Raw genomic sequence first — 27,651 nt, 5'->3', positions numbered from 1 at the left:
TTCTGACAAAGGCAAGGAGGCAGAGGTTACCCAGCTTGCAGCAGCGCCTTAGAGACCTGACAGGCAGCCGCCCCAAGGTCCAGGGAGAGCTTCTTCTTCGGCTGTAGCCCGCCCTCCGCAGCCTCAGGTCCCCCTCTCTCCCGATCCCCAGCTCCCCCCCATCGAGCCCCAGCCCTAGCCCCTACCCCAGCCGCAGTCCCCTTCTTCCGACCCGCAGCATCAACCCCCGCCTCTTCCTCTTCAGCCCCCGCCTCTTCCTCTTCAGCCCCAGTCCCAGCCCCAGCCCCAGCCCCATCCCTCCTCCCCCGCCTCTCTCAGCTCTTCCGCAGTGTCAGCTTCACTGGTGGTTTCTCAGCCGCGTGAAGCCCCCACTCTCCCACCTCCGCCCCCCCCGCTAGTCGCTTCCGTGGAGTCTGTGTCGCCCACCCCACAGCCTCCTTCCCCTCCCTCACCCCAGGAAGGACACCCCGAGACCGCACCACCCCTGGAGCAGCCTTCCTTGTCTGCTAGCCCGGCCCCCTCAGTTGCAGATTCTGGCGGGCCTCAGCTCCAGGAGAGAGAGCTTCCTCGCGACTTCTACAGGTCCGGTCTCTGGGATTACTTGGATGTGGCCGACCTCGGGACCTTCCCAGCTTGCCTCGACATCAGTATCTTCCTGCTCCGTAAAGGGGCGGATGGGAAGATCGCAGCCTTGGCCCCGAGGGATGGCCCCAACTTTGCTTTCACTTTTCTCAGCGACAGCACCGAGATTTGGACAGACGACTCGGTCTGGGAGGCTCTCAGAGAGCAGACGCACGCTCAGATCTGCTCCTGGATAGGCCCGACGGGTGGACAGCTTCTCGAGACTCAGTGGTCCGAGGGTGACGTGCGCCTGCGGTGGCGATGCGCCGCCAAGCGTTTCAGATTGATTGTGATCCTCAGGCCCCCTCTATCGTGGCCCCTCCCCCAGGATGTCAGAGCCTGGACACCACCGAAACTTCGCGCCTTTTACGGGATGACTACCTCAGAGATCTCGAGTTGGCTCGAGAAAGCGTTTGTCCATGGCACCAAAGGCCTCACGCCTTTACTAAAAGTTCTGAAGAACGGGCAGGATGACCCCGCCTCCCCCTCCAAACCCTCACAGAAGCGTTAACGCCTTCATTCCGAACTACCAGCCTCTTCCTCGACCTCGGCTGCTGCGAGCAGACAGTTGTTCGCAGCCTACCAATCCTCATCATAAGCTTACACCTTGTCTCCTGGAACGTGAACGGGTTTCATTCTTCTAGCACCCGTGGTCCTAGGAAGCTCATCTTGAGACAGGAACTTCAACCAGCAGTGATTGGTCGCTTGGATATACTCCTGCTACAGGAGCATAAGCTTTCAGTGGCTCATACCCGTAGCTGCGGGAAAATCCTCCCTGGACGCTCTCACACTTATTGGGAGCCCTCGATCAGTACACAGGGGAGGAGTGGCGGTGTTTGCACTTCCGTTTGCGAGTCGTTTGCCCAGGTAGTTTTTGGCCATGGTACGTTGATCCCAAGCCGTGCACTTTGGGTTGGCCTAGAGTTGGAGGGCTCCAAAATAGGAATCCTCAACATCTATGCACCCACAGACCTCCGACGCAGAGCCACCTTCTGGAGGACACTCACAGACATTCTCCCAGACATGGATTCGTGGATTGTTGGAGGTGACTTCAACAATCTGGAGACTTTGGAGGACCAGCAGGGCAGAGGACCAGAGTTTACAGGTATAGCTCAGGCAAAGCAATCCGCTTGGGACTCCTTTCTCTTCGCGACAGGAGGTAGGGACAGCTGGAGAGACCCGTCCTTCCGCCGATGGCACGGGAGCTTGGACTTCTCATGGGGCTTCCGCAGGGAAGGGGGCAAACTTCTGGAGAGATTGGACAAATTTTATGTCAGTAATTGGGCCATCAGCAGAGGTGGTCAGGTGGGTGTAGTGCCAGGGACGACACTCTCCGACCACGCGCCAGAGCTCTTATCACTAGACTCGGCAGCTCAGTCCCTTCCTCCCCGTTCGTGCAAGATTCCTGATTCCATCTTCTCTAGGGAGGAGGTGCGCAGTCGTATCGGTAGCCTTTGGGACAGAGATTGGGGCGGGTGCGTGGATCTGGTACAGTCGGTGGCGCAGGCTCTACAGGAGTCCAGCCAGATTTGCCAGCTCGCAGCCCTTCATGTTCGCCAGGAGTGGTGGGGCAGAGAGAGAGCTCTTTGTAGGGACCTCGCCTCCATCCAGCGGCTCCAGCAGGCAGCTCCGGGTTCGGAGGAGCTTCGGATCCAGGCCCTTCGAGCCAGAGCCCTTCTTGAGGAGACTCTCCAGCGTTGCTCAGAGTTTTCTTATCATACCTCTCTCTCTTACTGAGCTCGGAAGGGCGACCGGATGAGCAAAGAGTTCTTCAGGACGCATGGCCAGAGGGCAGGAGGTGACCAGCTCCGGAGTCTTAGGACAGCGGAGGGGCACATCATTACGGACCAGGAAGAGGTCTTGGGGTTGGCTACCGACTTCTACAGGAACTCTTTTCCAGCAGGAGCAGCTTGCCCCCCGCACTAGACGTTCCCGCGAGGAGGTGTGGAGGCACATTCCGGCCCTTGTTCAGCCCAGCATGCAGGCGACGCTGATGGCACCATTCACCACTATCGAGATGCAAGAGGCCTTGATGGCCATCGATGGGCAGAAATGCCCTGGTGAGGATGGGCTTTCTAGAGCTTTCTTCACCTCTTTCTGGGATCAGATCCATCAGCCCCTCCTAGCAGCCCTCCAGAGGATTTTCAGCAGCGGTCATATGCCAGAGAGCCTCTCTTCGGGATTGATCTGCCTCATCCCAAAGGGGGGAAATCGATAGGAGATCCGTCAGTGGTGCCCGATCACTCTCCTCACCACTGCCTATAAAATCCTTGCCAAGATGATCAACGCCAAAGTTCGGCCACTACTTCCTGACCTCATTCATGACACTCAAACAGGCTTTGTCCAGGATCGCAGTATCTTGGATAATGTCTTCACCTTCTCAGAGGCGACGGAGTGGGCTCAGCACAGCGGGTCGCACTTAGCCATCCTACTTCTCGACTTTGAGAAGGCCTACGATCGAGTGGACTGGTCCTTCCTGGAGGGTACTTTGGAGAGACTTGGATTCCCAGTGGGATGGATTCAGGGTATCTCAGCATTATACAGGACAGCTTCCAGCAGGGTCATCATCGGCGGCAGGATGGGAGAGCGATTTCGATTGGAGAGATCAGTGCTTCAAGGTTGCCCCCTCGCTTCTTACATGTTTCTCTTCTTCGCCGAGGCGATGACATACTATCTTCAGGCGAGGTCGACAAGGATCCGGGGTGTTCGCCTTCCCATCAGGGAGGACACGGAGCTCCTAGACTCGGAGTATGCAGATGACACAGCGCTGTATGTTCAGGATGATGAGATGATGCTGGAGAGGGTGAGACTGGCCTTAGAGATCTTCTGTTCGGCAGCCGGTGCGAAAATCAACTGGAACAAATCAGTTGGTTTTCTCACAAACCCTGGGACATGCTCACAGTGGGGGAGGTTTTTGGGTTTCAGATGGATCCTGCGGGGGTAGACTACTAGATATCTCGGCTTTCAAGTCGGCCTGGACATCATGCCAGCTCAGCAGTTTCTCCCGGTGCTAGATTCCATACGACGGAAGCTGGCTTTCTGGAGCACTGCTAAGCTCTCTCTTGCAGGTCGCGCTCTTGTAGTCAACCAGGTTCTCCTGGCCACGGCCTGCTGGTATGTGGCCTCTTGTTGGTGCTTCTCGAGATCCTGCGTGGCACAGCTCAGGAGGATGGTCCGGAATTTCCTGTGGTCTGGGGGGGATGGTCTCAGAGATACCAGAGCCAGGGTAGCCTGGCAGACAGTCATTCTTCCGCAAGCCGAGGGGGCTTGGGGGTCATTGATCCGGAGCTTCAGAGTCAGGCCCTGCTGGGCAAGTTAGTTATCCGCGGTTTGACCCCGGGGGGGCAAACGTGGAAGATGTTACTTCAACAGGGGATCAGTTCTTGCGTCCCGCGCCGAGGTGGAGAGTGGCTACCGTCCCTCCGGTGGGTCTTCACCTCTGCACCGCTTACTCGCCCCCGCTCCCCGCTCATTCGTAGCCTTCTCACGGTTTGGAGGCGACTCCGTCTCAGTCGCCTCCTTGCAGTCAGGAGGAGATCGACCGCCAGCCGCTCATCTGGAACGATCAGGTCAGAGATGCCTTGGGCCTTCAGCTGGGGGAGAGGTCACATATCTCGAGGGACGGCTCGATGCGGGGGCCTGCCCGGTCCCTTCGAGTTTGGAGGGACACTTGCAGACACTTGGAGACCATTGCTCTAGCAGCCGCAGTCGGAGGTGTCCGTGGAGCTCATATGAGACGCACAGAGATAGATGGAGCGATTCCTGCCAGTTGGTTGGTTCCACCCGAGATTCAGATCCTCCTGCCTGGTGATGCCCGTTGGCTTGGACAGGTTCACCCCTCGTGGCATCCCACTGGTGGTTGCAGGCCGGCTGGACGACACCTCTATATCCTTCTTTGCAGTTTTGGGGGATGGCCGACTCAGGAGAGAGGGTGCGCTCATCGACCCCCTTCTCTCGTGGCAGAGGGTTCGTGTCGTAGGCCTCGTGGGGAAGGTTTGGCGGATCGATCCTAGTATAGAGCAGGATCAGCTGCAGTTATGGTGCCTCTGGCTTTGGGAGGGGCGGGCCCTGTCAGAGCTTGATTGGGACCCAGGTGAGTGGAGATGGCCAGAGGTGGTAGCAGGCCAGGGGCCGACTCCTTTCTTCGCTTACAGCACGAAACTGAGCAGGAGAGTTCTCGGGAGCATGCAGAGCCGACCGCCCACCCAGCGGCCCAATTGGTATTCTCAGGGTATTTCCAGGCTATTTTTGCAGGCCTTCAGGAAGGCCTTGTGGGAGAGCTGGCGGCCGCGGAAGATTTCCTACTTCCTTTGGCTACTCGCCCACAAGGGTCTTCCAGTGGGGAGCTGGTTGCGGCAGATTGGTCAGGATGGACTCTGTCAGATTTGTCATGAGGACGAGGAGTCACCAAAGCACTACCTGTGGAGCTGTACTCGTGCCCAGGACGTGTGGAGGTGGGCCTTCGGGATCCTTACTCGCGCAGCACCGGAGTTAGGTTTGATCACCTGGGGCGCGTTCTGCTGATGCAGCACCACACCTGGCTATCATCAGTTGTTCGAGGCAGGCCCACAGGACCCTATGTTCCTTATCACACAGGGGACTTGGGGGCCGCTTGAGGGCATCCCGCAGCACTTGGCAGAGGCGGACACAGGATCTCAGGTGAGGCAGCCTGTCTGGGAGATTATTAGCAGCATCGTCGGATGGCACATTTGGACTTCGCGCTGCGCACAGATCCTCGGTGGTACCTCTCTTTCGACTGCCCAGGTCATGGCCGACATCTGGAGCGAGATTATCCACACGCTCAGAGGCCAGTGGGACCAGATCCAGGGGGATTCCCGGGCTGGCTAGGAGAAGCGGAGACGCTTCCTCAGAGATTGGGATACGCAGGGCCTCTTCTTCGAGCATACTTCTCAGGGCCTTCAGTGGCGCTACTCACCGCCTCTCTGGCTGTTTATCCACACCCGCCTGATCCCTCCGTGAGAGAGAGCTTTTTGTTTCCACTTAGGGCTGCATCCGATTTGTGAACGCAGCCCCGTCAGCTGCAAAACTGACTTTTATGTATCTTGTTTTTTCGAAGTAATATAATCAGCACTGTTTTTTTCGGAAAAAAAAAAAGAAATAATCATCTCCCAAACCTAATGCAATTATTGCATAGGCTTTCTCTGTAGGCCATCTTCTAGTGGTTCTAGTGATGCCCTATAGGCCATGGTATGTGCCTTGTAGGCATAAATATGGGCACTTATAGTGTTAGTGCCTTTTAGGCCACATAGGACACTTAGTCCTATGTGACACCTAGGACACTTAGTCCTAGGTCTAGGTACAAGTACTTTGTACTCTTTCTTTTTCACTACACTAGTTGACGTGACGGCTGATTATCATCGACTCTTTGTATTCTCTCTTTTGCCTATCGATCCTACAGTGGTATCAGAGCTAGGCTTGACTCGTCTTCTCCTGCACCTGGACTCACATCAACTCCCTTCAACTTCACTACCCCTTCATCTGTACAGTCGTACGGTATGGACGACCATACCTACAGCCTGCTCCATACTTACTTAGCCGTACAGGCATACAAACCGTGCTCTGCCTGCACACAAGGCAACCGTACTCTACCAGCTCTGTACTCCGTTCTGTACTGCACCGTACATCTCTCCGTACAGACATACTGAAGGTCTAGTGCATGTTCCGTACTGCATTCAATACTTGTGCCGCCGTACATCATACTGTGTGGTACCCTCACCCCGTACCTGCGTCCGTACATTGGATTTTGTACTTTCCGTACTTGCATCGCCGTACAGCCATACTTGCACTTCGTACAGTACATGTTCAGTACATGCTTCCGTACAGGCATCATACCTACTTCCGTACATTCGTCGTATAGTGCTCCGTACAACGTACCAGACCCGTATAACGTAACAGATCCGTACAACTTGTACCTACTCCAGGTATTTCGTACAGTTTCACACCTATGAAACTGTTGTCAGAATCCATACTAGCTGGCATTGGCTGTGAATCCGGACATTGGCAGTTCTTGGGGCTTTCAGTTCTTTTCATCTTCTTTGGTTGCAATTTCTTGCAAGAACATTGGGACTTTGGGATTTGGGGCTGCAATCTCTTGTTTGTTTGCAGTACTTTTGGGTCAGATTGCAAGACATTGAGTCACTTTTGCAAGACATTGAGTCAGATTCGCACACATTGGGTCACATTTGCAAAATCTCAGCAAAATTTGGGGCTTTTCTGCATTTGCCCTCTTTTTGGCCTATTTGCCCTCATTAAATCTTTTGCCAGATTTGCTGTTTTTACAGTGAACATTGCCTACCACAGTCACATTTGGGTCACATCTGCATTTGCCCTCTGATTTGGGTTGGAAATTTGCAGATAATTGCTGTCATTTTTAGACAGCCATCTCTTTGCAGTGATAGCCTTGAGGCTTTTGGGTTTTCAGGTCTCCTTCAGGGTATCACATTTGCTATGGCTTGGGAACAATCAAGATCTATTTGGCGTTCTTCGTGAAGATGATAAGTTGGATGGCACCAACTATCCGATGTGGTCTTATCTCATGAAACATATTCTTATTGCAAAGCATTTGTGGAATATTGTTTCTAGGGTTGATCTGAGGCCAGCCAATGCTACAATGGTTGCCTCTACTGCTGGTCCCTCTGCAAGGGGTACTCCTCTTGATGCCTCATCTTCTAGCACTCCTGCTGCTGCTCTTCCAACTCAGGAACAGACAAGATGGGATGCAAGAGATGCAAATGCACATTCATGTATTGACTTATCATGCAAACATTATTCCACACATCCGGTCTTGCAGAACAGCAAAGGATGCTTGGGACAAGTTGGCTTCTCTCTATCAGATTCGCAATGAGGCACGTGTTGCATATTTGAGAAGGCAATTACAAATAGTCAGTATGAATGAAGGTGATTCTATGGATGCATACCTGACAAGGGTCAAGGACCTCATGGAACAACTTGCCAACATTGATGAGGTGGTGCCGAATTCTCAGCTTGTGAGTACCACATTGAATAGATTGCCAGATACATATCAAGGGTTTGCTACAACCCTTCGATTAGTGGCTATGGGTAATCCAGACCACTATTCTTTTGATCAGCTACTTACTTTGCTTTTGCAAGAAGAGCAAAGTCGAGCTAATAGACAAGCCATTATTCCTAATCATGCATTTGCTTCACAACAGACAGGAAGAGGCAAGGCTTCCAAGCCTATGGGCAAGCCTAAATCTGCGCATAGCAGCTGTACTTCCTCCCATGCATCTAAAAATACAACAGATAAGTCGAAGAAGAAAAGATGCAACTATTGTCGCAAGCCTGGACATGACATTTCAGAATGCAAGAAGCGCATTGCTTCGACGAAAAAGAAGACAGTTAATGCCTCACATGCTATTCAATCCCATGAGCCAGTAGATGCTTCACATGCACATGCTCTTCAGGATGATTGGGCATGGGCTGTCCATTGCTCATTTGATCCCTCCAAAGCTGATGCACTCTTTACTGCTAATGACACTCAGTCTTGGTATTTTGATAATGGTGCCTCCAAGCACGTCACATCTTGCAGACAGTTGTTTCATTCTTTAGCAGATGCACCTCGAGGGGGGACTATCACATGTGCTAATAATGCTTCATATGCTCTAAAAGGAATTGGAGATGTGCAGCTCACATCCATTTCAAGCCATCCTGTCACTCTGACAAATGTTCTTTTTGTGCCTGGAATTGAAGTCAACTTGATTTCAATTTCAGCAATTGCCACTTCAGGTTTCAGAGTGATTTTTGACGGCTACAGATGCCTAGTTTATGATCTTCGTGATGACAATGCCATAGCTCTCACTGGCACTTTGCAAAAGGGGCTTTATCACCTTGATCATCACTCGGCTGCACTTTCTCTTAAAGAATTTGCTATTTAAGATTCACAGCTTGCTGAAACTCATCTTTGGCATGAGAGAATGGGTCATCTCAATTATAGAGCTCTTGCAAAGCTACATTCACAGCAAATGGCAAATGATGTACCTCAAACTCACACACTTTCCAAACATGTGTGTGAAGGTTGTCTTTTGGGTAAGATGCATCGGTTTCCTTTTCAAAAGAATTGTCCAAAACTCTCACAAAGGAAATTGCAGCTAGTACACAGTGATGCCTGTGGCCTAATGAGGACAAATGCCATTGGGGGGTACAAATATTTTATGACTCTCGTTGATGATTTCACAAGATATTGCTGGGTATATCCTTTAAAACAAAATCTGAAGTTTTCTCATGCTTTCAGAGGTGGCTGAATATGGTTGAGAATGAATCAGGATGCAAGCTTGTCACTCTCAACACAGATAGGGGGAAGAGCATAGGTCAAAGGAGTTTGATGCATTTCTGTCTTCACAGGGCATTATTCACTCATGCACTACTCCTTACACTCCTCAGCAGAATCCTATTTCTAAAAGGAAAAACAGGTCCACAATGGAGATGGCCAGATGCATGCTTAAGGCCAAGTCTTTGCCCAATAAATTTTGGCTTGATGCAGTGATGTGTGCCAACTATGTGCTGAATAGATCACCTACACGGGCATTGAAGGCTGTTACACCTTATGAAGCATGGAAAGGCAGGAAACCTTCACTTTCACACATGAGAGTTTTTGGGTCTCTTGCATATGTTCATGTACCACCTCAGCTGAGACATAAGCTTGATGACAAAGCCATCAAATGCATATTTATTGGTTACTGCCAAGAGAGCAGAGGGTATCGGTTATACCAACCAAATACTGGGAAGATTATTGTCAGTAGAGATGTAATCTTTGCTGAACATTCAGCTTCTCCTCTTGTGGACTGAAAAGCTAAGCCAGAAGTTGATTTGCAGATTTCTCTTCCAGCACAAAATGATCCCGCTATTCATGATGCAGTGATTGAAGAAAGAGCTGTCAATAGACAGCAAAGGCAAGTTCCCAGATGGCTTCTTGATACATTGAGGGACAGCAAACAAGATCAGCCTTTTGCTGCCCGGACAAGATCAGGGAAAAGACAGATGCATGGTCACTTTCTTGAGTTTGCACTCCTTGCTACAGCTTGCAATGAAGAGCCTTTGTGCCATAAAGATGCTTTTGACATCAAAGAGTGGATGGATGCAATGAGAGCTGAGTTACAATCCATTGCCAAAAATGACACATGGGAATTAGTAGATCTCCCTCCCAGCGAACATGCCATTGGTACCCGGTGGATCTACAAATTAAAAAGGAAATCTAATGGCAGCATAGATCAACACAAAGCCTGTCTTGTTGCAAAAGGGTATGCCCAACAACAAGGCATTGACTTTGAGGAGACATTTGCTCCCACATCCAGGATCACTACCATTAGATGTGTCATTGCCATTGCAGCCCATCATCATTGGCAACTGCACCAACTTGACATCAAGACTGCTTTTCTTCATGGGGATCTGCAGGAAGAAGTCTATGTCACACAACCTCCTGGCTTTGAGGTTGTTAATTCTGAAAACAAGGTATGCCGGCTTAGAAAAGCACTTTATGGTTTGAAGCAGGCACCCACGGCATGGTATGCCAAAATTCATGCACACTTACTATCTCTTGGTTTTCAGAATAGTCCCACAGAATCCATTCTTTGTGTCCGTGGGAGTGGATCTGATTTTTAAGTGCTGATCTTATATGTGGATGATATGCTCATCACGGGCCCACATACTCTGCATACTGCAGCTTTCAAGACTGATTTGCAGCAGATTTTTGAAATGTCAAACATGGGACAGCTCCACTATTATTTGGGCATTCAGTTTGCTCATGTTGAGGGGGGTATCTGAAGGGGAAGGTAAGGAGAAGAAGAACAACGGGGGAGAGAGAGAGAGAGAGAAGACTCCAAACATGCGGGTGTGAAGTGATGAGCCACACCACAAACTCATAGGTTTTATTAGGATTAGGTTTTTCCCCCCTATGACTGTCTTAAGACAGTCATAGGTGTCATATCTTTAATAAAGGGGTGGCAATGTGCCTTTACCCCAACAACCTCCCACCTAAAGGCCAATGTGCCTAAAGGGGAGAAAAGAATAAAAATTACAGCAATATACAGTTTCTGTATACAAGACCATAAAATAAGAATGGTCTCATCCTAATCCCATGATGTGGCGGCAATGTGCAAACCGCTCTGTAGGCAAGCTCTTAGTGAGCAAATCTGCAGGATTATCATCAGTATGCACTTTCACAAGCTCAATTCGCTTGTCTTCCAGTACCTCCCTGATGAAATGATATTTCACTTCTATGTGCTTGGTCTTCTGATGAAAGACCGGATTCTTTGCCAACATGATAGCACTTTGACTATCACAATGCAAAACTGGCATATCTCCTGTAATGCCCAAATCTCCCACCAGCCGAGTAAGCCATATTGCTTCCTTGCAAGCCTCAGTGGCTGCAACATATTCAGCTTCAGTAGTTGACAATGCAACGCATTTCTGCAACCGAGACACCCATGATATAGCACCTCCTGCAAATGTGAAAATATAACCGGTAGTAGATTTCCGGTTATCTGCATTTCCTGCATAGTCTGAATCTGTAAAACCATGCACCAATGCATCATGCCTACCATAGCATATGCACAAGTCTTTGGTACCCTTGAGATACCTCAAGACACCTTTCACTGCTTCCCAGTGCGCTTGCCTGGATTTGCCATATACCTGCTGATGACTCCCACCGCAAAAGCAATATCCGGACGAGTGGCAACCATGGCATACATCAAAGAACTAACTGCAGATGCATACAGAACTTTGGCCATTTCAGCCTCATCATCATCTGATCTGGGGCTGTCCTTACTGTTGAGTTTTAAATGTGGAGGCATCGGGGTACTAATAGACTTCCCCCCCTCCATTTTAAACCTCTGCAGTACTTTGTCAATGTACTCCTTCTGTGACAGAAACAAAAGTCCCTTGGACCTGTCACGAGTAATCCGCATGCCAAGAATATGATTTGCATCACCCAAGTCTTTCATGTCAAAAGACTTATGCAGTTGTTTCTTCAAAGTACTAATCTCCTGCTGAGATTTACTGGCAATCAGCATGTCATCCACATATAGAATGAGTAGCATCAAACTGCCATCCTTTGCCCGTTTGGTGTACAAGCAATGATCGGTCTCACACCTATGATACCCCTGGGACTGTATGAAGGCATCAAACTTCTTGTACCATTCTCTTGGTGCCTGCTTGAGTCCATACAAGCTCGTTTTGAGCTTACACACAAGCTGTTCTTTCCCTTTAGCAGCATATCCCTCTGGCTAACTCATGTAGATCTCATCATGGAGATCTCCGTGAAGAAAAGCAGTCTTCACATCCATCTGACATAAATCCATGTCCTCATGAGCAACAAGAGCTAACACTGCTCTCAAAGTAGTCATCTTGACGACAGGGGAAAAGATCTCATCAAAGTCAATGCCCTTCTCCTGCTTAAATCCCTTGGCAACCAATCTGGCCTTATACCTCGGTAAAGCATTTGAATCCACTTTGACTTTGTAAACCCACTTGCATGGCAAAACCTTTCTGCCTGCAGGTAGCTGCACCAAGTCCCATGTATCATTTTGAAGTAGGGAGTCCATTTCTGACTGCATGGCTTTCTCCCACTTCCTTTTCTCTGTTCTTCCCATAGCTTCCTTGAAGCTGGAAGGCTCACCACAATCTGTCAGCATGATAAAATCAGCCACATTATTGGCTCCTGGAACAAACCTGGCAGGAGGCCGTTGTACACGGGTGCTCCTCCTAACAAAATGTTCCGGATGAGGCTGCTGTCCAGCCTGTTCGTCATGCATGACGGGTGGCTGTACCACTATATCTGGCTGTTCTACAGCCCCATCTGCTGGCATATCCAGTGGTGCATCATTGGCAAAATTATCTGGCTGATTTTCAGCCTGTATACCCTCTTGAACAGGGTTATCTGCAGCAGCCTGCTGCTGCATATAAATGGGCATTCTTTGCTGTCCAACATCATCATAAATAACCCTCCTGTATTCCATAGGTTGCACGGGTACCTTGTGTACACTATCCTCTTTAAAGATGACATCATTGCTGCGTATAATCTTCCGTTTAACGGGATCCCATAACCTGTACCCCATTTCACCTTCGTCACCATAACCCATAGAGATGCATCTGGCAGACTTTGGCTCCAGTTTGGTGCGCAGTTCTTTGCGTATATGAGCAAAGCACTCGCAACCAAACACACGTAAGTGCTTATATGAAGGTGGCTTGCCAGACCACACCTCCTCTGGCACTTTCAACTCCAAAGCCTTGTTTGGCGACCTGTTAATAATGTGAACTGCTGTTTGCACGGCTTCTGCCCAAAAGCCATGGGGTAATGCAGCATAAGACAACATACATCGAACCTACACACACACACACACACATGACTCCCCCAGATGCACACATGCACATTAGAAAGAAAGAAAGAAAGAAAGAAAGTTTATTAAAGTCTTCGGAAGACCGATGGGTCTATGAGACTGTGAAAATCCTAATACAACAAGTTGTGGTAGTGGAGCTACTAAACGAGAGTCCATACCAATGCAAAATGCAAAATGCAACAAATGCAAAAACTACAAAATGACAGTACTAAGTCCTAAGTACAACATAGTCATGTCGATGGTCGACTATATATCAATCTCAGCATCATCATCAATATCATCATCATCCCCAGCAACAACAAGATATCAGGATGGATGAGGCAGTGGAGGCATGAAGTCGGCAATAGAGTGCTGTCGGCCACTCAGAGGTGTGGTCCTGGCAAGTCTCCTGGTCGTAGCTCTGCGTCTAACCAAGGCTACTGTCACCCCCGTCACTCGGGCTCCAACTCTAAACAAGGAGGGGATGTCTCCAAGTGTGATCTGTGTGTCGACTCTCTGTCTGAGCTGTCGGGTCACGGGCTCCACATCACAGCCATGTCGAGGCCTCGTCTCGTTGGGGTCCATGTGATCTTGCTGAAAGAACTCCATGATAGAGCTCTAAGAGGGATCAACCGAGGAAGAAGTCTGCTCCTGTCTCCGTGCTCGGGGTATCCTCTCGCAGTGTCTAAGTGCCTCATGAATGAAACCTGCCAAACACCACTAGTCTCGATAGGAGAGGAAACGGGCTAAAATCCCATAACTATCCTTGAAGAGGCAGTGGAAACGTCCTCGGATCTCATAGTATGCCTGAAGATGAGATGCTCCTCTGTCTCAACCTCCTGTATGTCACATAGTGTGCATATGCGCCGCTCCCTGGGTAGTCGCTCTGCTCTACCGCTCTCGATGCGAAGTCTGTGTGAAGAGACCCGGAACTGCCCAAGAGAGATCCTCATTGAGAGGGGTAGGTGAATCTATGTGTATCCTGGTGGGTCAATGAAACCCTCCGCTGTGATATGTAAGAAGTAATCTCTGTAGAAGCTAAGCTTCACTGGGAGTTCACTCGGTTCCAACCAGGTCGGAAAAGTGTGTACCTGTAGTAGATCCTCACGGATAACCTGGTTGACCTCGTGTGATAAGAGGGGAGAGCACGGAGCATCCATGCTATACTGGAAGGGAGGTAGTCTACCCATGTGGAGCCCCAGTCACTCAAATCATCTCTCTGTACATGCATACCACCTGCTGCAAGTGCCATAGAAGAGAATAGAGCTATCCATGGTAGCCTACTACTCCCCGAGGTATAATCCCCATATTCCCTAACTCAGTACAGATATGTGATGACCTGAAATGCAGCATCTAGCTGTAAAGGGGGTGACCCAAACTCAGCCTGAATGATCTGGTGAGGAACGGATGACTTACCACGAATCATCCGTGATAGCATGAGAATCTGTAGCCACTCCACATGGGCCCACTCTGTATCCGACAAGTCTGGTCCCCAACAAGGACTGCCGTACATCCCCGCTGGGCGAGCCAAGGAGTCAAAAAGCAACACCTTGGTGCGTGGATCCTGAAAGTGTGAGCGGGAGCACTGCCTCTCTAGCCTGGCCAATGAGGCATACCCTCTACTCAAGCGTGCCTGCATCGCGGGTCTCATAGTGAAGCTGGACAAGATAACCCCAAGATAAGTGTATGATGAAACTATCTCAACAAATGACCCCGCAAATGTGAACTGCTCCTGACGCATGATGGCTCGAGATGTATTGAAGATCATGACCTTGGTTTTACCCAAGTTGACCTTCAAATCATGAGACTCACAAAAGGATTGTAGAGCGTCTAGATGTCTCTGAAGCCCCTCTGCTAAGGAAGACAAGTGAGCCACATCATCTGCATAGAGCAAAATCTAGATCAGCGTGCCCGCAAGAGAGCAACCTACACCCCCCTGTGTCTGCATCACTGTCTCAAGCTCGCCAATGTAGAGGCCAAACAAGGTAGGCGACAAAGGACACCCTTGTTTGACCATGATGGTACTCATGATCTCGTCTGTCCACCCGGATCCTACCCGAACTCTGCCAGAAACTCTCTCGTAAAGTGCCATGACAGCCCAAATGATCTCCTGGTGATAACCCAAGTCCTGTAGGCGCCGTATGAGGCGGGCTCTCGGGACCGTGTTAAATGCCTTGCGAAAATCCACAAAGCAACAATAAACCCTCTACTTCCGTGACCTCGCCTCCTCGATGATACATCTGAGCGTCAAAATGTAGTCCATGGTTCCATGATCACGCCGGAATCCGGCCTGTCCTACTCCTCTGAGTCCTCAACACTCTGCAAGTCTGCTAACCTCGAAGTCAAGTACTGATGCATAAATCTTGGACATGACATGTCCAATCATGATGGTCCTGTAGTTCTCTGGGCTCATGGGATCCCCTGCCTTGTGGATGGGTGAGATAGTCTTAATGGTCCAAGTGTGTGGAAATCCCAAACAAACCGCTTCATTAAAAATCTTTGCTAAGATCGGGGCTAGGAGGTTAATCCCATATGCAATGAACACACTGCGATCTAGAGCTGCCAAAACACGGAATGCTTTTGCAAGGCTTGGCCTGCAGGTACCTTTTATGTCATTACTGGGCAAGGTATTCGCTAGATATATAGACCTCCACCCTATTGTTAGCCCCTGTTCCAGAGATTTCCTAAGTAGCGAGCTGGGTTCTTTGGAAATAGGATCGGTTTTCTAACAGCTGGTTGTTTTCCTTTTTCCCATGATCAACGCCTTTCCTTGCTGATTTACATTATTCAAGAGTTATTTTCTCTGGATAATAAATATTGAACCTCTTAAGTAAAAGATCATATTTTTGTTACAACTAATACAACTTCCTTTACTGAGACTATCTTAGAAGAAAAAATCAGATTTCATCCATGTTAGCTCATGTTTCCAATTATGTAGGTTATTGCCTACCATAGATGATACCTGTTATTAAAGACATCATAATTGTCAATGGAAGGATGACCCTAACTTTATGTAATAGTTAGAATAGACACCTAATGACTCTCTTGAGCAAGCTTGCAAGAAAGAAGAAATACATAAATAAGGGCATAAATGGGGATTGGGTAAATTTAAGAAAGAGGGAGCTAGTATACGAATGGTGTTTGTCAAGAGGGAAGCATAGATGCTAAGAGGCAAGGATAATCATCCTTACGGGCTAAAAGGCAAGAGTGTGCAAAGGGAGGGCTGTGAGCAAGAGGGACAACACAGAATCTGGCCTTCTAAAAGTTTGATTTTGAAAATATTATTATTCAGGTCATTTAATAGAATAAAATTTTGAAATCGATGCCTATTTGTATGCATGGAAAAAGAAGAATCACAAAATTTCAAAATTTTGACACAATTAGGTATGAATAAGAGCAATATCACTCACCTTACCCTCCACGCCTGTGACAAAAACCTCACCAAAAGCATGCATGCCAACTTCATTTGCCTACAATCAAAGTCTCAACAGTGAGCATTTCAGAGATCCAACAAAAGTTGGAAAAGACATAAGCAACAGCTCTATAGTCAAAATAGAGCCTCATAGTAGCTACAAAATTATACATAAATGTCCAGTAGGACTAGATACACTGTTACTCTTCATAAAAGGTTAAAGGGATCATCTCGAACTGTCAAGTTCAGATTTGCAATCAAGTTTTCACATACTTAACTATACCAGTAATGGACTGCATTTACAAAATTTCACAAGGACGAAGTCATTTCTTAGATGTTACTATCCAGCTTCAAAACTTTTGGATATTCAAAACTTCAAGTTAATTCACACAAGCATCACCACTAGATAATTATTAAAGGTTGAAATAGCCTGGAATTTGGAGAGCTGTATCATTTGTTTCCATTATCTGGAAAGATGGCACTATATCTCACATCTCTCAGACCAAAGCATCAAGGAAGACGCACTTCTTTGTTCACCCAAATAAAAAATCTACGAAGTGTCCTTTGTGATTAAGATGAGTACAACTCCTCAAGAACTGAGGACCTCATGAAAAACATTTTCTTTTGCTCATCTAGAAAACTCCCCAATTGTAGCTATGCGTTACCACAGCTACTTAAGAGAGGAGCTGCAAGGCTACTCAAGAAGCAGCACTGGTGCGTTCCAAGAAGTAGGCTGCTATGAAACCATTCCTCCCTTTCACAGATTTTTCCAACAATTAGTTGTGGCCTTGTGATCAAGGATCAGAAAAGGCCCACCAATGGTTCAGAAATTTATTGGCGAGCAGCATCCATCCTAGATGGAGCAGTGTCACCTAAAACATTTTCAGTTCCAAAATGAGACAGTCTCCGACACAGTCAAGATTTGCCCACTGAAACGGCACCCAAAACACCTAGGTAGAAATTGAGTATATATTTGAGATGATACACCGTCTAGTTGATGATATTTTAGATCTAAATCAACATTCCTTACCTTTAGAATTATGACCATAATTCACAAAGAAACTTGATGCAAAAGCAGCCACATGAAACTTTATCAAAAGCGGGAAACTCTAGAAAGCAGTAAAACATCAAAAGATATTGATAGAGCATAAATCCATTCCAATTTTCAAAAGATGCATAATAACATTATAGCATCTCACCCCAAGACCATTTTTTGTCAAATCATGACAATATATGTGCCTAAAGATGGTGTCAAGATGGATGCTCCAAAAATCGAGGCATATGCAATGGAATTCTGTTCGATATTTATTATCCACCACTTTTAAAAAAAAGTATATTTGATATTGATGTTGTTTTTTATGGTATGTGAACCTTTGTTTTTCAGATGAGATGGCTAAGATGCAAGAGCATGCTCATAAAGGCCTGCGTGAGCCCAAGAGATACAAAACATGCACCAAAGATGGGTCAAAGGCGCCTGAGATCCTCAATACAAGCACTACGATTCAGAGATAACCACATGGACATTACATGAAAGCCATCTGAAGGACAATGGAGCATCTACGCCCTTTCTCATTAAGACCACTCACTGAGGAACGCATTGATACAACAGGCTGATCCTACTTGCAAATACCCCAAAAAAAGTAGGAAAGAAGAAGGGAGGGGGGAAGGGAAAGAGGGGGAGGAGGGGAGGGATTTGTTCACATACCTCCTTGTGGAATTAATTATGCAGTATTCCTTACACTGGTTAGAATGGCTATAAAATCTATCCTTCATATTCCTTTCAAAAGGGGTGATTGGATAGAGTGGTCTTAATGGTTTTAAGGAATAATTGAATTTTCCAATGAGATACAACTAACCTCCTCTGCAGTTCTACGAAGAAAGGGCACTACTCTACCACTCACACACTATAGACTCCAAGACTGCAAGTACACCTGGCTGAGTTTCTCCTCTTCAACTTAGCCTACTCTTCCCTCCAAGCCTCCATAGGCTCTACTTGGCTGCTTCAAGACCTCCCCTAGCTTAAGACCTCCCCTAGCTCTCCCTAGTTACTGCTAAGTTATTACAAGCTTCCAACACCTTATTGAAGTGTTTGCCTCCTCTCAGAGTTATGTTTCAGCCTTTTTTTCTGTATTACATCTTCTTACACCAAACTTGTGAAGCACTCATTGAGTTCAACTAGAACAAGATTTTTATGAATAGTTGCACTCGTCATAGCTATGTTTTCTGCATTTCCTCAGCTACTGCCTCCTCTCAGTAAAAATTACACCCTTCAAACGCGCTTCTTCTGCCTACCTCTTGTTCATTCTTCACCACTGGTGTTATCAAACACCCAACCCTCAAGCTACAATGACCAAGCCAAAAATCATGAGGGACTCTGCAGTCGAGTACATTGCACATAATTTAGCACCCTAGCCCAATCTTAGCAAAGCTATTTACTGAAATGGTTTGCATGGGCTTCCCTCACATCTCGACCCTCAACACCATCATCCTGATCCATAAGGCCAGAGATCTCCTACGTCTGGAAAACTATAGGACCATCGGACACATCATGTCCAAGATTTATGCCTCAGCACTTGACACTCAGCTTAGAAGGTTTGTGGAGCATGAGGATTCAGAGCTGTTGGGCAAGCAGGAGTCCAAGCAAACCAGCGACAATGGACGATATTTTCACACTGAGAGGTGTCATTGAGGAGGACAAGATATGAAAGCGGAGGGTCTATTGTTACTTTGTGGATTTTCAAAAAGCTTTTGACACCATGCCATAGGCCCGACCCTTCAATTGACTACAAGACTTAGGACCCAATCGGTACATCATCTGGGCAGTACAAACACTCTACGAGCGGGTATCAGGCAGAGTCAGGAGGACCATCGGTCTCTCCCTTTCCCCTTGTGTCATAGTCTCCCTCTTCATTCCCTCCCCTTCTAATTCCTTTTCCCCTCCCATGATAACGTTTCGCCCTCACGTTCTCCTTTCCTCTATGGCCCTCGAGCGTCGCCATGCTTAGCCTCTAGCCTCTAGTCCTGATTTCTTTTTCGGCTAATAGAAATGGTGTGGCTGCTGGGATCGAAATCTCCACCGCTAGTGGTGTAAAACCTGTTACTCCTACGACTGGGTGCGGCTCTGCAGCCTCTTCCGTGCACAGTTCTCTACTTTTGCACCTCCAAACTGTGTACCTTCCTTGTCCCTAGGGCTACAAAACCTCCCTGCTTCTGCACTTTCAGTCTGCCTGCTTTCTGCTCACGGTTCCTACGTGTATTCTGGCTGGCAAATCTTCTGCTCGTACCGATCACATCTGTAGAACTGTAAATGGTCAAGGAAAGTAACTGCCAAGGTCCTAGGTGAGGGTGTATTGGCATCGACTAGGTGGTTCTAAGTGCCTGGAAAGAGGAGATCAAGAACACGATTAGGGTCAAACGAGGTTGTCCTTTATCGTTGACCTTGTTTGGCCTATACGTTGATGAGCTCAAGGCTTTTCATCATGACACTAGGTGGAACAGGCTCCTCCTTAGCGAGATCTTTGTCCCTGATTTTACTATAAGCTGATACTCTCCTCCTCTGCTGAGGGTCTCCAGAGAAACCTGGATGCATTTTAAACTTTCTATGAGACACATGATTTGAAAGCCAATCTGGTAAAACCAAATTCGTGATCTCTCGAGCAACCATACATCAAGAGCAGTCCACCTTCAATTGGGCGCGCCAGTTCAAATTGTTGCATCTTATACTTACTTGGGAATCCTATTATGAGGCCCGATCACAATGAGACCAGCTATGCAGGCCTGATTGAGCAAAGGGTATATTGTGCTTGCAAAATCAACCGTCGGTGCTTTCAATCCCACTTTCAAGACCCCAAGACCAAGTTCCCCAAATTCAACTCTCTTGTTCGTCTAACTAGGATGTATCGTAAATCCCTTTTTGGGAGGCAAATCTATCTAAGACAAACTAGTCCCATATCGAGAGATTACAAATTTTACTTCTTGCACACATGATCCATAGCAAGCAATCGGTCCCGCATCATATCCTATCAGTAGAGTTTCGGGCTACCTCTCTATAACTCGATGCATCCTTCCAAGTGGTCACATACATTGGGACTTTGGCACCACTACATCCGGGCAGTGCAGGCTTTTCTGGTTTTCCTCAACCTCATTTACGGCACTAGAGGGGGATCAGAGGAGTTGGTACGCTTGAACATGCAGATGGTTTGTCACCCGAGGACTCCATATGGACAGACTGCCACAGTTTCAGTATAGCCTTGAGGCCCCATCCATTCCGCTCACCTATCAAAGGTGAGCCAGATCATCAGAGAGAACCTCTTACAGCTCCACGCACCAAGGGGTTGCTTTTTGACTCCTTGGCTCGCCCAGCGGGGATGTACGGCAGCCCTTGTTGGGGGGCAGACTTGTCGGATACAGACTGGGCCCGTGTGGAGCGGCTATAGGTTCTCATGCTATCACAGATGATTCGTGGTAAGTCATCCGTTCCTCACTAGATCACTCAGGCTGAGTTTGGGTCACTCCCTTTACAACTAGATGCTGCATTTCAGGTCATCACATATTTGTATCGAGTTAGGGAATATGGGGATTATACCTCGGGGCGTAGCAGGCTACCATGGATAGCTCTATCCTCTTCTATGGCACTTGCAGCAGGAGGAGATCAGAGGTGCAGGTATGCACGTACAGAGAGATGGTTTGAGCGACTGGGGCTCCACATGGATAGACTACCTCCCTTCCAGTATGGCATGGATGCTCCATTCTCTCCCCTCTTATCACACAAGGTCAACCAAGTTATCCGTGAGGATCTACTATAGCTACACACATTTCCGACCTAGTTGGAACCGAGTGAACTCCCAGTGAAGCTTAACTTCTACAGAGATCACTTCTTACATATCACAGCGGAGGGTTTCATTGACCCACCAGGATACACACAGATTCACCTACCCCACTCGATGAGGATCTCTCTTGGGCAATTCTGGGTCTCTTCACACAGACTTCGCATCGAGAGCGGCAAAGCAAAGCGACTACCCAAGGAGCGGCGCATATGCACACTATGTGAAATACAAGAGGTTGAGACAGAGGAGCATTTCATCTTCAGGTGTCCTATGTACTATGAGATCCGAGGACGTTTCCACTGCCTCTTCAGAGATAGTTATGGGATTTGAGCCCATTTCCTCTGCTACCCAGACCAGCGATGTTTGGCAGGTTTCATTAATGAGGCACTTAGACACCGCGAGAGGATACTCCGAGCACGGAGACAGGAGCAGACTTCTTCCTCGGTTGATCCCTCTCAAAGCTCTATCACGGAGTTCTTTCAGCTAGATCACATGGACCCCAACGAGACGAGGCCTCGACATGATCGTGTCCCGGAGCCCGTGACCCGACAACTCAGACAGAGGGTCGACACACAGATCACACTTGGAGACATCCCCTCCTTGTTTAGAGTCGGAGCCCGACCGACGGGGGTCACAGTAGCCCTGGTTAGACGCAGAGCTACGACCAAGAGACGTGCCAAGACCGCACCTCTGAGTGGCCGACAGCACTCTATTGCCGACTTCATGCCTCCACTGCCTCATCCATCCTGATATCTTGCTGTTGCTGGGGATGATGATAATATTGATGATGATGCTGAGATTGATATATAGTCGACCATCGACATGACTATGTTGTACTTAGGACTTAGTACTGCCATTCTGCATTTTTGCATTTTGCATTTTGCATTGGTATGGACGCTCGTTTAGTAGCTCCACTACCACAGCTCGTTGTATCAGGATTTTCACAATCTCATAGACCCATCGGTCTTCCGAAGACTTTAATAAACTTTCTTTCTTTCTTTCTTTCCACACATACAAGACCTGGCTAGCATCCATGAGCTTTCAGTAAAATTCAACTTCTACAAAGATTATTCCCTATAGATCTCAGAAAGGATTTTAGCTATTTCCATAGCTATACTCAGATCCATCTCCTACATGCCTTGAGGATCTCGATTGGCCTATTCCGAGTATACTCTCACTGGCTATGTATGAGACACAATGAGCAGAAGGCCTCCCACACGAGAGACAAATGTGCACTATATGTGACATGCAAGAGGTTGAGACAAAGGATCATTGACCTTTGCATTCAGATGCCCTGCGTACTATGAGATCCATGGAGGGCATCACAAGAGCAGATTTGGACCATTCAGAGATTCCTTGGCCCATCCTAATCAGTGACATGTGGCGACTTTCTTCCTCAAGGCCCAGCAACATAGAGACCAACTTACTCCGTTGTTTGACTAAGCATAGAAGAGATGATCTCAGCCAACAGTGGTTTGGCTGTGTGAGGGCTGGCGCCGTCAAGGAAGGAAACAATAATTGAGTGCTGCTGTGGTTCCCCAAACAGCATCCATATGTTCCATTGCTCAAATCGTCAATTGATTAGCTCGCCCAATGATGCAGATCTCCCTCCCTTTTCATTTTGGTGTTTTTGGCTCTCATGTGGACAGTTGTTTGTATACTCTCCTGCAGAGACAGCACCGTGTATCTCTCTATTGATATTCTCATCTCAGACATCAGCCTTGGGTGTGGACGCCCACTCGCGCCACACCTTAGCTTTTATCATATTTGGTTTTTCTTTAGTCTCATAGATCCTTCAATCCTTATAAACTTTCTTTCCTTCTTCCTTTTTCTCTTCTCCTATTGCAAGCTCTCTACTACATTTTGCCGTTGAGCTGTGTTTGGATATGTGAAGCCTACTATGAGTAGCATTGAACCTATTTCTAAGTCCTATGGTTTCCTTTTCAAGCAGGTACTTTGTTAATTACTGCTCTGTTTGTTACTTCATTGCTTTTCTCATGCACTTTGTTCTCCAAACCATTTTAGAATTGCTTATGGAATCATTGTTCAGTGTCAAAAACAGCAAGTGTAAGAATACTATAAACAAAGGGTGAGATAAACCCCATTGATGCCACGAAATGGTTTTTTAGGAGATTCCGCTTTGACCCCCTTATCCTGTTACCTTCCTCCTTTCAAGCTTTGCGCTTGTTGCTTTGAAATATATATGCTGCGCATTCTACAATTTTCAGAAAAAGAATGTAGAAAACGTGTAAAATGCTCTTGTTGGATCTTTAAGGTGTTCATGGGATATTCTTCGCATCAACAAATAAGCTGAAGAGAAGTCTCAGAAAATAGCAGCAAATTTTTGAAAGATCTACTTTCCATTTTTTACACACAATCCAACATAAATTCCCTGCATAACTTTCAGAAACCAGTAGTTATATTTGATTATCTGAAACCTGAAATAAAAGAGTAAACAATTGAGCAGGAATGTGTGGTCATGATCACAAGTTAACTTATCTTTTATTTCCAATAACTTCCCTCAAAGGAGAGTAATTTTTGGGACTGCAATGGGCTGAGTAGCTAAGTTCATGGGAGAGATCAACACACCATCAGAAAGATGACAACATGCTACTTAAAATTGAATATAGACCATAGAACTCAGCAATGGCAAAGCCTTGGAAGTACAATTTAGGGCAAGGGATTCTCCAAGTAGAGAACCTTTTAAAACAACAAATGCCTAGAACTTCTAAGTTGTAACGCATGTTATGTGCCCCACCAAAAGCCTTGGAGGAATAGCCTTTCTGGCTCAAAACACAGCCCGAAAGAAGGCAGCACTCATTATCAAGGATACTAAGGATAGAATGCCAAAGGATGGCAACATTGTGCTGGTTTCAACACCACCTGAGGCATCCTAGAGCTGGTTTGCATGCACTTTCATTGAGGCAATGAGACAAAAGTACTCAGATGGGGTGAAAACCCCATCTTATGGGCCTTAAGCAGGATGTACAGCTTTCGTACTTGAGAAACCTCAACCGGATCACATAAAGAAAAAGAAATAGTGATAAGTTGGCTCAAAGAGGATCTGAACCATAATTGCCAACAATGAAATATTCCAAATTTCAAAAGCAATTACTAAACATTCAAAAATTCCTTGACATTTAAACTTGAGTGCTAAAAATACTTAAGATTGACCTTAACCCAGACCTTGACCCACAAGGGCCTGAGTGTCGCAGAGAAGGCAGGGCAAGTACCCCTTTTTCTAGGCTGCCTAAGTGGCAGACTACAGATCAGCCATGTATGCCAACTGTATCGCCGACCATATGGTAACATGTCTGACTTTCCAATCAGCAGTGACTTGCTCAATACCTGGCCCATGTGGCAAAGCCTCTATATTTGGTGGCACATATGGAATCATATACTGCCACAGTATGATAACTGTCTATATGCAGTAGTGTGGTTCAGGGTGGAACCCCCAACTGCCTAAGTACCTCTGTCATGGCCTATCGTGACATGCTCCAGGCAATCGTCACTTGTTGAAGGCCACTGACCTAAAAGTAAAAGGTGCGCTTTGAGATTCCAACATAAAAATCACAAAAATGTCATTTAACATCGCCAAGCAATTTATCAATTCTTCCATAAAGCTCGTACACCATCCTTTGGTTAGTACACTGAGGAATTCTGAAAGCTTTCTAGACCTGCTTAACATTGAAAAATTACTATACTTACAATAAATCCAAGCATCACTCAAAGGGCTGCAGCCCTCTTCATCTTGCAGAAAAGAAGTAGCAAAAGAAAGTTTCTTGCCTGCTTACGAGAGACAACTAAGCCACTTGCTCCAGTATCAACAATAAAGTATCTGAAACATGGCACATATCAAGAGCCATGACTATAAAAGAACAAAAGGGAATATGATCAGATCAACTCTTACTTCTGTGGGTGCGATGCATGGTGTATGACCGACCATATTTTGAGCTTTAACCACATCTTTGCTAGACAATATGCTACTGGAAAAGTTCGTAAGTTTCCCAGCATATTCTCTAATGTAATCAACTAAAAGCATGATAAAACAGAGTGGAAGCCTTCATATATACCGAAGATAAAGATGGGCCACAACATAGGATAGTGTTACTTCATTTTTGAAATAATATGTCATACATCATATGTCATACATACCCCATGTTTTGCCCATTGATCAATGGGCACACAAGATGGTGACCACTTTTGGCCCGAACCATCTGTAGTAAGAAGTATTGTCTTCAAGATCAGTACAAATGAATTACAACTGAATAACCTTAAATCACATTATTATTTCCTGTTTTCACATCTAGAAAAGCCTCCAGCAGCCATTTGTATGTGTATCACAAGACAATTGAGGTCCACAATCTTAATCAATTATGAAGCATAAAAAGAAGTCCTTGCTATGCACAAAACATATGTCCAGGAAAACTACAAGAGTATGCCAAGTAGTGAAATGAATGATATTGCAGCACATCCTGTAATCATAACCATTAAAAACAGGAGCATCCTAAAAGGGACAAAGATAGATGAGGTAGTACTTCATAATAACACGCATGGACCATATCCAATCTTGCTTATATCACTAAATCACCACCATCCACATTCTGGATACTGCAAAAGAATCTGACTGTAAAATATATGATAGACCATCTCTCCCCAAAACATAAATAGACCATCTCTTGCCATATACCAAAACCAATCATTTGATGCCAAGGGGCAGTCATTTTCCAGTCACCACGAGCAAGGCCTCAGTAGTATCAGTATTTAGTTTATTTATGAGGTGATGCTCTTCTATTTTCTTTCCTTCTAATAAGCACCTTTATATTATGCTTTGAAAATCCAAGCAAGAACAGCTCTCCCGAAGGGGCCTGACAAGAAATGGGACCAGCGGTTTTGCAACCTGCTTCCCAAGGTTTCAGCTCACTGCCTAACATATCCCCAAAGCAAGCACCAACAGCCACTGTGGTGGACCATACAACCAGCAGAATCCTTGATCAGTGTGTATATAAAGAGTACCTGCAGGTAAAGCCTAGTAAAAACTGCTCAAACACTCAGAGGTCCTCATAGAGCCCTCATTCCTTTGCTTCCAAATCAAGCGCAAAGTATAGACATATCCAGCAGATATTGACAAGGATGGCAGTAGGTCATCTGCTGTCCACAATCACATATGCTGGGCTGTGACGTTATCAACATGGCATCCTTTGATGGGCTCTACCTGGAGATCAGAGAGACCTACATCATCTCCTAGCAAACTGCTGAATCTCCACTCACCAAATAAGCTAGGGTTCCCTCCTTAGCCTCAAATTAAAAAGCCTGCCCACCCTTTGTGAACATTCGCAAGTGAGCAGCCAACGTGTGCATCATTATAACGTGACTCTGAATGTCCACCTGTAGATACCTTGCGTGGACTGTAGTGTCATTGACAGTGCTGGGTCAACTTCAGGACCCTTGTTGTGCAACAATAGCATGTGCCATCTTGTCTCATCTGCTGACAACAAGGGCCATTGGGAGACCTCCTTGGGTGGCCAGCCAAGATAATTGAGATACCTTCCATGGCCAATGGCACTCAATCCGTACTAATAGACCCAATACAAAGAGGTCCATGTGTTGCCAACCGCTGGTTAGGCTATGCTCCTATCCATTGATCTTTAATACATCTCCCATTGATCTTTAATGCATCTCCCCTTACGCCTCAGCCTTGCTCATCTAGGGTTAGACCCACGGTCCTTAGCTTCAAGGATTAACTACCCTAGTAATACCCATTGCCCTAATGACTAGGACGTGGATTCATGCCTTAAAAGAGAAGTCCTAGTTCTACTAAGAGCATCCTAAGCTTCATCTCACATGGTCCAACCAATAGACCCAACTATTTTACGATCCACCTCTATATGCTTTACAAGTCTCTTTCTACTAGTGTGGAATTAAAATATAAGATACCAAGGGCAACTCTAAGACCAACTACCTAGCCAGCAACAACTAAAATACCCATTATTCTATCTGATGAGGTTGAGTCCATTTTCATATGCACGTTGTACTACTAGGTTAGATCACTAGCATTATTGCTCTTCTAGTGAAGGCTCATGACACTTGACGTGTGTTTCATCCATCGCCCAGACTAGCCATCTTGGTATACCTCATTGGGGCAGCACTCCCTCAAATCCTTGCCCACAACAAGACTTTCAAGAAGATACTTGCGGATCATAGATGTCTGACCAGCCTGCACAACTAGGGAGATCCGATTGGGTCCCGTTGGTCTTGCACACAAGAAGGTGCCAAGGCAAAGCAAGACCAACACCGTAGGTACACTTAGCAGAGAGTGAACATAGCATCTATCGCTTCCATTCTTTGCCCCGATACCAAGGACGAGTAGTTGGCTAGCTGACATAGAGGACAAATACCAAAGTGGGGGACGGCCTCCCTCTCCAAAGGAACCATCCGG

General features: G+C 46.8%; 1 protein-coding gene across 3 annotated transcripts in view; it reads right to left on the bottom strand.

The window, feature by feature from the left end:
* Nucleotides 1–27,651, bottom strand: part of LOC147900070 (uncharacterized) — a 124,726-nt gene that overhangs the window by 44,159 nt on the left and 52,916 nt on the right. For all 3 annotated transcript variants that reach the window (XR_015541324.1, XM_087377194.1, XM_087377195.1), the window contains 3 exons: nt 25,368–25,429; nt 24,999–25,050; nt 16,385–16,444 (listed from right to left, as the gene is read on the bottom strand). Coding sequence is in view for 2 of the 3 variants with exons in the window: in XM_087377194.1 (XP_087233320.1) it covers nt 16,385–16,444; nt 24,999–25,050; nt 25,368–25,429 (174 nt within the window). In the remaining variant the exon portion in view is untranslated. The remainder of the gene's footprint in view (nt 1–16,384; nt 16,445–24,998; nt 25,051–25,367; nt 25,430–27,651) is intronic.

This window comes from Dipteris shenzhenensis, chromosome 7, assembly GCF_047967505.1.
Source record: "Dipteris shenzhenensis isolate YYH24624 ecotype China chromosome 7, Dip_SZ_1.0, whole genome shotgun sequence".
Taxonomy (NCBI): domain Eukaryota; kingdom Viridiplantae; phylum Streptophyta; class Polypodiopsida; order Gleicheniales; family Dipteridaceae; genus Dipteris; species Dipteris shenzhenensis.
The sequence above is the reverse complement of the archived record's forward strand: the minus strand, read 5'-3'. Positions and strand labels throughout refer to the sequence as shown.